An 11,678-nucleotide genomic window follows, 5' to 3' on the forward strand; every position below is an offset into this window, starting at 1 on the left:
AGCCTGGAGCAAAAACATTGGCTTTGGACTACAGCACTACCAGGGCCAGTCTTTTGCACTCATGCAAGATCTAAAAAGCTGATATCCGGTGAGAAATGTGCTCTGATTTGCCAGCAGCAAAAATGCATAAACCATATTGCACAGTGCAGATATTCACACCTTAGGCTTGTTCCTTGGTAGCATGCTTAATTTTATCATATCAGAAAAAAATGAAAAGCAAAGATTAAAGCTGACTATGACTAAAATCTAAAAACCGAGGAAAATGAGGAAAGGAAAAAGATGAGGGCTGTTAAGAGCCATTTGTGAAAATTTAAAGAAACTATTAAGTGTTGTGGAAAAAAAAAAGTTTGGAACTATTAAAAACACATTTTGAAAAGAGGGATCCAGATGGATAATGATGAAAAGAAATGAAACCACTTAGGAAGAACAGAGAGATCAATCAGGAAGAAGACAGACGGAGGGCTATGTGAATATCTGTGTAATAGGGGGTGGGCAGTCTGGCATCAAGGATGGCGGGTTGGAAAGAGATGCATTTAAAAAACTCCATCTCATTAATGCATTTTTTCAATAATATAGATTCAACAATGTCAAATGTTTCTTGAATATTACACTTTATGTAATTTAATTAAGCTTACTTTTCACAACAAGATTATTTCATTGCTTTGTGACCACTCAGGGTACTCAAGTTTTATCTATTTATTAAATTGTTTAAGATACGGCAGTATCCATAAAAAGAAAGTTCAGGACCATGTACACAAGCAAAAAGTTAAACATAAGATTGGAAAAAAAAAAGAAAACTTTAAAGTCAATTTTAAGTATTTCTTTCTAACTTATTTACACTGCAGTATGATGTCAGTTTACTTGATTTAATTAAATCAGTCAGTCGCACGCTGTCCACTGAGCCGTCACCTGCAAAGTCTGACAAACAAATTTACATCACATCAGCTCACTTGACTTTGATTCCGTTAGAGTTTACTCAATCTGACTTGACTCCTTGGTAATCTGAATTACTCAATTTAGCCGAGTTGGGTTCAGTCCAATTCAGATTCTATTCAAGTCATTCTCATTCAGTCCATCTCAATACCACTTAATGCACTGAAGATTCTTTTGTGTAGGTGGATAAAACCAGTCGTAGGGTTACTAAGCTGTCGAGAATCCCTGTCTATTGTGAGAAAGAATGCTTTTGTTTAGCAATACTGGGTAAAACTGCTCAACCCACAGACAACCATTAAGGTAATGCTGGAAGGCAGATGAGCTGAATGCAGAGCTGTACAATGCGGAGCAGAGTCTTCAAGAAGCAAATAAAAGGAAGCATCTCAGTGAGGGGCTTGATATGTAGGTCTTTGTGTGCGCTTGAGTGTGTGTCGTGTCAGAGTTAGGAGAGAGTGTGTTTGTGAGCTTGTACGGAAATGTGTGATTCTCAGAGACAGAGTGTGCCCGGGCTTGTGCATGTGATTTGATCCAGAGGGAATAGAGGAAGAAACTGATGTAAGAGATGGAAAACTTTCCTTTCCGTTTGTATGTCATCATATTCTTATCAGACTTCATTTGCCTGCAATGAAAAGTGTATATGCACAAGGATCTGGGAGCGAGTGTAATTTTGTGTTGTTGTGTACACACAGGAGTCTGTTTCACTGGGCACATCTTCGTGTGTTATAATTACAAGTCTGACGGTGTCTGCGGCATGTGTCCTTGCCTCGGCTTGCCTCTGCTCGTGTGCATGTGCACATATATATGTGGGTATGACATTCCCACATTCCTGCCATTTTGTAGAGAAGTTGAAACAAAAGCTGAAAGGAGGAGGAGTTGTTAACATGGTAACATTATCAGCTGAAGAGCCTGTCTGTATTATCTTTTGTGGTGAACAGCCAAGACCGACAGGGGACTTCCAATCAAATTCCAGCTCCGGTGACCTTGATGTTTAGGGAAACAGACAATTTCTCTCCTTTTGGCTCCCGCAGTCCCCCTCCCCTGGGTTCTCGCCTTGCTTTGTCTTCGTGTCTTTGTCGTCTTCAACACTTCCGTTCACCTTCCAATTGATGCAGATGTAATGATACATCAAAAACACACATCTACAACACAAACCAATATCTTCTCGCTGTCCATTTCCTTTACCTTCACCTGATTTTCATTCCAATTTTGAGTCAAAACTGCAATTTTAAGGCGAGCAGATCACCAAAACATCACTTTTGAGGTCTCATCCCACTGAGGACAGTTGAAATTACATCAGCCGCTTGTGAATGAGGCAGCAGCTGCAGTGCTTCATCATTCTCTAACTACAGCAATGTTCTGCAATCTGAAAAGTTTTAAGAGCAGCTACAGCCAAATATGGAATATCTACTTAAACACAGATGTCAGAAGGGAAAGTTGTAAGGAAAATTGTCATCATTTGACTCACACGTAAAAATTCTGTCTATAATAGTTAATTCAAACTAACACATATCATGTCCTTTAGAACGGATCAATACAACTGACTATGGACAACTATATTGGCTGCTGATGTCAAAAGTTTGGAGGCTAAATGACAGCATATATATGCCACTATACAAGTAGAGGAAGGCCGCTCATCTTCTGGGATCTGTATTCAAATATCTGTAATGCTGGCGTGCAGGTGAGAGTCTCTCGAAGCCGAGTTGGTGGAGAGAGAACTGCGCCCTATCCAGCTGGGTAGAACTCTGAAATTGTTTTCCATCTGACTTGGTACACGATCATTGTCTTGATTGTTTTAATTTGACTTGATTCACTGTAAACAATCGTCTGAATCAGATATTTGATCTCCAACTGTTTAATGGGTCTATTATGTCTCTGGTTCAAGCCAACACTGAAATATGTGACATTGTGGCATTTGAATGACCCACCCCCCCACCACAAAAAAAAAAACTGCTCCAGTGCAGATATCAAAATTCTTTTCACATCAAAAATCAAGTTTCAGTTATCCAACCACATTGATAGTGTTTATTTCCATAAGGTTTTATGTGTATGATCCCTGTTTGCAACTGAACAATGCCAAGTAAATTTGTGGGTTCAGTTTGTTTCATTCAGACTTCTTAAGAAATATTGAATAAACAATCTGTATATTAAAATACACAGATGACATTAAAAATGGTTCTTTCCTTACTAAATCCATCACCCCCATACTGTACTGTAAGCGTACTATGATCAGGCCCATCAATCCAACTTGTATATAACTTTATACAACTTTATGCATTGTGTGGAGGAAGAGTAAATCCTGCACACATCACCAGTCCATCAGAGAAACAGACACAGATTCAAACACAGTCACATTAGCCTCTATAGCCAATTTGCAGTCAACAATGAATCTAAAAAGACGGGAGTTCTTTGAGAAATTTTGTGCATGCACAATGAGTACATGCAAACTTTGCACATAAAGACTTCAGTCCAACTTCCAGTGTGAGTGCTAACTACTGCACCACTATGGTAAAGTGCATAATGTATTTGGAATGCTGTATAAATGTAACACTAATGCATGTGTATTCTCGGCTTTAAAAAATAAAAAAGGTCAAGTACCTGTTCTTTTTAACCACAAATGGGGATGAACTTGTGGTCAGTTACCAGAATTAATGGTGTTTCTTCTTTTACCTACAAGTCCACAATGGAGTGCTTAAGGACACTTCCAACATACACTCACTCCCAGCGTCATGGTTGTATACAGGATGAACACCAAATTGAACTAAAATGCATCAATGTTTTTTTCTTTTGGTCTGAACCAACAGCGGTACATTACAGATGTGAATGTTCCTTCAAAGGCTGTGCATTTGTATCCAAATGATCCCGGTGAAGTGGAAAATCATTGTTTACAGGATAAGCATGTGTTCCACCTCCACAACAAAGCATGTAGCAGAAACACACATCTGTCTCCATCCCTCTTCAGCGTTGGAGCCTTCTTCCATCTCCTCTTATAATTTACACTCTCTCTCATTCCGTTTCACTTTATTTTCTCCGGCTCATGTTCCCTCTCTCATGTCCGTTGACTCTCACCTCTTCCCTGTCCCCTCCCTCGCTCTTTGTCACCAGGTCAGTAGATCAGTTTTCAGTCTGGCTCATTGGGTGATCCCCACTTCGGTTACCAGGTCCTTCTCACCTCTCACTTACCCCCACCTCCTCTCTTGTCCACCCACTCACCCAGTGAGCATATGGTGGGCTGCAAAGCATGAACTCGTCATGGCTTTAATAAATACATCAGTGTACTGGTATCATCATGACAGGGTTCATGGTTCGGTTACAGTGAGTGTGGGTAGCGGAAAATGCGAGGGAGGGGAGCGTGTGCGCGGGTGTGCGTGTGTATGTGTCTGTGTGTGTATGTGGTTGACTGTGCATTCAACTCTGTGATCCAAATGCTGCATGATATCGCAGCAGGTGGAGATGTGCGCAAGCGTCCATGTGGCATCCCGGAGCACACACAGAGGTGAGTGTGAGTCTATGACAGACGCTCATCATATTTAATCCTAGAGGGATTTTGTTCAAATGAAAAGCAGCTTTTCAATTTTATAATCCAGTAGACCTAATCTCTCTGCCTGCTCTCGTCCATACAGTCCAATTAGATGAACGGGACTAGCCGGTGGAGTCCTTGTTGCCACAAACTCATCTCCATAGACTGTCCTTGTTATGTCAAAACACAGAAGTGTTCTGTGTTGTGGGAGCCCAGCGACGACCTTCACAAAGTGTTGCAGAACTGTGCAATGCGCAAAAAACAGCGCTGTGTCAACCCACCTGTTCCTACTGCAGTCTTGGCCTTGTTAACTGGGCATTGATTGGTCTTGGACTGGATGTGTGTATGTGCTGTAGTGGGTGTGTGTCTGGTTCGATTCAGCCTTTGTGGCACCGCACTCTCACCCGCCCCCACACAACCGCTGGGCCCAGGGAGAGAAAGTGCACACTACAGTAAAAGAAGTCACACTAGTGAAAACGCTGAGTCGATTCATTCTCAGAGGTCAGGGTGGCGCATAGAGGATGCAAAGGTAGAGGTAGCTGGGGTGTTTAGATTTATGGCCAGGCACAAGGCAAGAAAGTAGGAAACTTCAAAAGAGGAATATAAATTGCTAGAGTCAAAAGAAGACATAAAAAGCAAGTTGCAAAGAGCTCAGTGGGATTAAATTACACCCTGAAAAAAAGGACAGTCAAAAAGTCAAAAGAACCGGAAAGATAAATGCTGAGTTCTGTGACCTTTGTAATGGCTGATTGAGGACAGCAGACAGGAAAAAAAAAACAGCTATATGGTGCAGAGTTTTTCAATTTATGTGCATGTGTGGTCTCAGTAAAAGGGGAGAACGAGGCCACTTTGCCCATATTGACTGCAGCACCATGTGACTGTTGTGATCATTAATGTGTCCTGATGCCAACGGGTATCCTGATGACCCACATCTCAGCAGTCCACTCTCACACCCTGGCTGCAACCCAAACCAAACCTCTTTCCCCCTCCCTTACTTGCCTCCCTTGCTTGGAAGCACACTAAACTTTCTCCATTAGACCTTGGTATCGAACCCCTATACTTGTCTGCTACCCAACAAAATGTGTGTGCACCTCTGAGCAATTGCAAAATATTTCAAGTTGTTGGCTGTTGTTTGGGGGGGTATTGACTCTTTTTTGCCTCTTTTCCTGATCATTTGTATATTCATCTATTCCCACTGATATAAATAACCTTCATCACCTCTTCTTTTCCTCAGTGAACAGCTTCTATATGGAAAATAAAGATCCAACACTAATGACTGAGAAGTCCTGTCATCTTGTTGCCTCTCTAATGCAATCTCGCACTTCATCGATGATGCCCAGCTTTTTATTACTCCTGATTTTTCATTCATTTTTTTCCCCCCATTTGGCACACACTAGTTGGTCTGATGATGTGCTGACTTCAGACACTTTTTAATGTTTTCATGACCCAGTAAAGTAGCTTTGAAATTTACTTCTTCCCACCCATCTCGGTTACTCCATCTTTCTCCCCTTCTAACCTCCTATAATTCTCTCCCACTCCTGATGCAGTGCTTTTCCAATTTTCATTGCCATCCCAGTTCCTGTGCTTGGCACATACACGATGCTTATTACACCCTGGGTCTATCTCTCACTTGCACTCACGTATAACATGCATATGCCTTCATGAAATAAGCAGTCCCTCAAGCACAGTGACAAGCACCCACCAACACAAACCTGCTCATGTTGCCAAACTGTTTGAGTTAACAAATTCTGACATGTACGCAAGGGCAGTCACGCATGAGTACCCTAGGTCTTAGACACGAGCACGGAGACACACACAGTCACACAGACGCACGCACGCACGCACGCACGCACGCACGCACACACACACACACACACACACACACACACACACACACACACACACACACACACACACACACACACACACACACACACACACACACACACACACACACACACACACACACACACACACACACACACACACACACACACACACACACACACACACACACACACACACACAGGTCTCTGTGGGACACCACATGCATTGGAATATTTTGAGGGTGGGCTCGGGTATGGAGGGTGAACACCCCACTGCAGCAGAGGAGTTAATTACCCCACGCAATCAATAATTCATTACACTGTCAGTTTGTGTGCCTGCATGACTCTCGATGTGCGCTGGCATGTTTTGAGTGCACGTAAGCATGAACGGCAAACTCTCCCAGTAAGCATTTTCTTTCCCTGGGAATGGCAGATTAAGAGGATTGACTCCGTAATGGATTAACCTCTGGAGTTTGTGTGCGTGTTCCTGCGTGTTTCTGCGTGCGTGTGTTGAGCAGGATCAGAAAGCCCATGTATGAATTGATTAGCCTAAGAAGCTTCTCTTCTTCCCTTTTAATGACCACATCAGCACTTTTTCACCACAGGGAGGATAAATGTGAGCTGTCTGTCAGAGAAATGAGACACCGCCCCTTTAAGAGGGGTTAGCTGTCACTCAAATATCACTCTTCGGAGCACTCCCCATGGACTACGGAGACCCTGCTGTGTCAGTGTGTCTGGAATGATAGATGCTGTTTGTGTCTTTGTGTGAGTTTGTGTGTGTGGGTGTGTGGAGGGGGGTTACTGACCGTCCCTATGCAGTATTTATATGTCAGCAGGACTTTAGCTTTTAACTGCAGCTTCCTGAGTGAGCATCAAAGCTATTGCATCCATTATCTATTCAATAGATATTGTTTACGGAATAAACATATATGCTAAATGGAAAAAATGATAACAGCTTGACAAGAGACACAGAAACAGAAAATGACCAACTACCCTGTCGGAAGCAACTATCCGCCCACGCCTTCTGTCTTTACTTCATCTGAACTCCTCAGGGGTTCATAACGATAATCTCTCTCTCCGTCTGTCTTTCTTTCTCTCTCTCCCACATACATACAAGCATACACGCACTCATCCCTGCATGTGGCCACGCATGTATACACAAATGCACTTTTGCATATTGTTGTAAACTATGGGCCTTGACTCATATACCCTGCAGTAGATCTTGCTAAACAGAGGGCTGATGTTTGACACAGAACACACGCACACTCTGACAGCAGGGCATCGTCACAGTGCTCAAAGGCTTAGGATGTTGACATAGTCACACACACACACACACACACACACACACACACACACACACACACACACACACACACACACACACACACACACACACACACACACACACACACACACACACACACACACACACACACACACACACACACACACACACACACACACACAGTACAACGACAGGGTGAGCAATACAGTATGTCAGCAAACGTGTGAATAAGGAAACATAAAGCCAAAGAGGGAGATGAAAGGACAAGGCAGAGATCACATCTATTGGGTGGACAAAAAGACAAACAGTCAAAATGAAGGTGTTTTTTTTTTTTTTTTTTTTTCAGATTTAAAGAGCGGAGGCAATCAAAACAAAACAATTCGTTCTCCTACCTGTTTGCTGTACTTGTTCCCAGTCTGGCAGCCATACTCTGAGCACTGGTCAGATCCCAGAGACATGGCATCTGCATTGCCACTGCCCCCACTACTGCTACTGCTGGAGCCAGCACTCCCCACGCATCCACCACTTCCCACAAAGGTGTTGGAGGGAGGCAGCTCCTGGACCGCCTGGTGCTTCTTTCCCTCTGCTGGTGGTGAGTGAGGCTGTAGGTTCACTGCAGGTAGAGGTGAGCTGGATTTATAGTGCCTGGCCAGATCAGGGCTTGATTGGTGCCTCCTGCCCCCGCCCATCCTTGGGCTGCCAGGGTCACCGTCCACGGCACAGTAGCGGGCAGCCAGACGCTCACTGGCGCTGCTCAAATCCTCCTCGTCTTCATCATTGGCATGGCGACGCAACCCGTTCACGGTGACAATGCCACTGTAGAGTGATCGGTCTGCCTTCCCCCCTCCTCCAGCAACACTGCTGCCACTTCCATTACGTTTGTCACGTCTTGGTTTGCGTCCGCGGTCTGATCCTCCGCCGCGACTAACCTGTGGCTGAGCTCCTGAGGGACTGAAGAAGTCCTCCTCTGGCTCCTTCTTACCGGCCTCATAGCCATTCTTGCCCTGAGCACCACACTGCCGAGCAGTGACTACAAGAAGGATAACCAGGATGACCGCTGCGGCTCCCGCCAGGACACCGATAGCTACACTGAGACGCTGTTTCCCCAGAGCACGCTCACTGTCTGGGTCCCCTGCAATGTCCAGTGACAGTGGAGCCATTAGGCTTCGGGCCACCTGGGGAGGAATGAGAGGGAGAACTTATGAGAGAGAGCGAGAGAGACCATAAAGGAGGAACAGGAACAAAAAGACACAAACCATCAATATAAAGGAGTCCACTAAAGTGACTGTAAAAGATGACACAGTGGGTGTGAACCACAGTGAAACATCAAACAGCATCTTCATCTTAATTAAACGCATCACTGTGTTTTAGTGTGGGAGCCTCTACAATATTCCCAGGCACACAGAGTGTCACTAAATATATAATTGCTCTTGCTTCCCAGTTGCAGCATTTTAAGTTGTGCCTGTATTTCTTTACTTGTGATCTCACAGCGTTTGTGGTGGAATAGGAAATGCCTGGGATTATGCCGTTTAAAGCTGATTAAAAGAATAAAATGAAACTTAAGACATTCAGGTCAGGGATGGGTAGAGGAGGAAAAGTATGAAAAACAGTAACGCAAATGTGACAATAAATGAAAGAGACATGGTATGACTACATTCTAAAAACACAAGAACATCTACTGTCTCATCAACGAACAAAGTCCCTATTGTAAATAATAGCGTAGGAGTGGATTTGTTAGGGATTTGCTATCACAATTTTTGCACTGAGAATTGGATGGATAGACAAATACCAGACAACTGTAAATGTGTCTGCTCTATGGAATAATTTCTTAAGCTGTTTAATGTTCAACAATGTGACTTCATTTTAGTATAATCGTTTTTGATGCACAGCAAATTTGTGTTAGACCATTTCAATATACACTATAAAATATTTGGGAAATGTCTTCGATATTTTGGTTTAAAATCGAAGTAATAATGGTCTGCCAATATAAACATGTATACATCATTGAGGACACACAGACACAGACACACTCCCACACACACACGCTCTAAGCTTGTACACTAATAAAAGGATCATTATAAGAAAGTGGGTTATGCTGAAACACAAACACAGCCATTAATGGCTATAGAATCTTGCACAAGAGTAGACAATGAGGCTATGGAATCCTGTTCTGCAGAGTCCTGGAGGTAATATGTAGCAGGGTCATGAATTTGAACATATCTAATCAATAGATGGGAACTATGCTGGGAGATGCAACACAAAGGCAGACAGAGACAAATATACGTGTAGTGAGACACGTGTAAGACGCCTGCGAGTGAGACAACTCATTCTGCAGCCCTGACATCTTGTTGCTGAATTCATATGACTATGTCTTTGTCCTGCCAAGGCTGGGAATTACAAGCTCATGTAATCCTTGCTGCCTTAGGAGTTGTAGGTAATAAGGTCTTCAGGAATAAATGGTAGAAAGACAGAGATGTATCTGTGGTTTTAAATCGCCAAATAAGAAAAACTTTAACGGGCAATATTTGTAATACTGCAGAGAATTTTACTCTGACTGCACTTTGTAACTCCATATTGCATTATCCAAGTCATATTAGGCTTACTCATGAAGAGGCACATTATTCACTCTCTCTTCTCGTTACCCCCAAGCAAAGAATGAGGCTGACTTATATTTCACTGTTTCATCACCATCTATCTCTGGGTTAAGTTTCATTGTTTTTCCAGTGACTTGTGTTGGTTCTGTTCCATTATTCTATTTCCACTGCAGAAGACCTCTCTGCCAGGCTCCGCTCTCCCATCGCAGTTCTTTCTTTGCCTGCAGTATTCTTTTCCATTCTCATTCTACTGGGCATCCCTGGCATTGCTCACCCTTGCACTGTCGGCAGTATTGTGTGAGAGAAAATGCAGAAGCAGTGTCATATATGCACTCTGTGACCACGCATCAAGCCAAGTTTTTCTGTGCGAGTGCGAACACAGGCCTGGGTGACCGAGAAAAGCATTACAAGGTGCACAGTACATGTTTGTGAGTAAACTAATAGAGATGATATGAAGAGACTCGCATCAGATTGCAACCCATATATCGTCATTCTATGTGCATTGATGAATGTTTGTGTGTGTGTAGGACAAAGGGGGTACCCCGAGCAATATAATCCACTATTTTTAGTGCTGCGTTTGTGTGCATTTCTCTGATATACCCCGAAATCCCATAAGAATTCTTCCATTCTGTGGTAAGAGCTTTGTTCTGACTTGACTTAACATTGCAATCTGTCTGTTCCACTCTCCCAGGATTCATTCATCAGCATGTCACTGCAGATGCAGCTGATGTGGTCACTGACCAAAGCTTTGCAAATACCTCAGCTGTTGCTTATTCACAGCAGCCCAGCAACTTGAAGACTATTTATAATTATACTAGAAGTTATTATTAAGTTAATAAAACTTTTGTCTGACGTGACATATCACAGCATGAGTTGAAATCACTGTTCCTAAATGCCTTAATCAGCTTTCCCATATGGTGTACTTCTCTTGTACAAAGTACCTTAAAGGTCTCCAAATGACAACTATGTTGAAAATGTTACAAGTAGATTTCTTCTTTCTCTTGCTCAAACTTTACTGCATGATATTACAGATAATTAGCCAACATGTGGTTCACTCAGTACTGTTGGACAGAAAAGACTTGAGTCATTTTCTGTAGCGGTGCTGCTGCAGCAGTAGCAGCCGTTGTCGTTCCCTAATTGCATCTGGCACCCATCCCACCACTCAGTTTGACTTCATTATGAGATTGGAGGTATTCTCTCTTCAATGACTTCTACTCAATTACTCTGCTAAAGTTCCTCCCGACAATCAAACCAAACTGTGCATATTGTAATCAAAGACATCTTTTTTTTTACCAGCTTGGACATATTACATCTCATTGTTTGACTAAATGTCCTCCGTCATCTGAGCTTATTGCAGTTAATTCTACCTGTCAACGCTATTGTGTGACCATGCACTCATTGTTCTGTTCTAATGCTCAGCCCCTTCAATGTTCCATTTGTATTTTTTAGGTTTACATTCATATAATTTTTCTACTTATCTACTGGTGGTCAAATCATACACCTTCCATCCAGTCTGTATTCAG

At 42.9% G+C, this 11,678-nt stretch overlaps 1 protein-coding gene across 1 annotated transcript in view; it reads right to left on the reverse strand.

Annotated features, from left to right (window-relative positions):
* pcdh7a (protocadherin 7a) overlaps positions 1-11,678 on the reverse strand; it is a gene marked incomplete at its 3' end in the record, with an annotated part of 38,991 nt that overhangs the window by 21,066 nt on the left and 6,247 nt on the right. The window contains exon 3 of the mRNA XM_080518997.1: positions 7,954-8,736. Within this exon, the coding sequence (XP_080375123.1) occupies positions 7,954-8,736 (783 nt within the window). The remainder of the gene's footprint in view (positions 1-7,953; positions 8,737-11,678) is intronic.

The sequence above is a fragment of the Blennius ocellaris genome (genome assembly GCF_963422515.1).
Source record: "Blennius ocellaris genome assembly, chromosome: 3".
Classification (NCBI taxonomy): Eukaryota; Metazoa; Chordata; class Actinopteri; order Blenniiformes; family Blenniidae; genus Blennius; species Blennius ocellaris.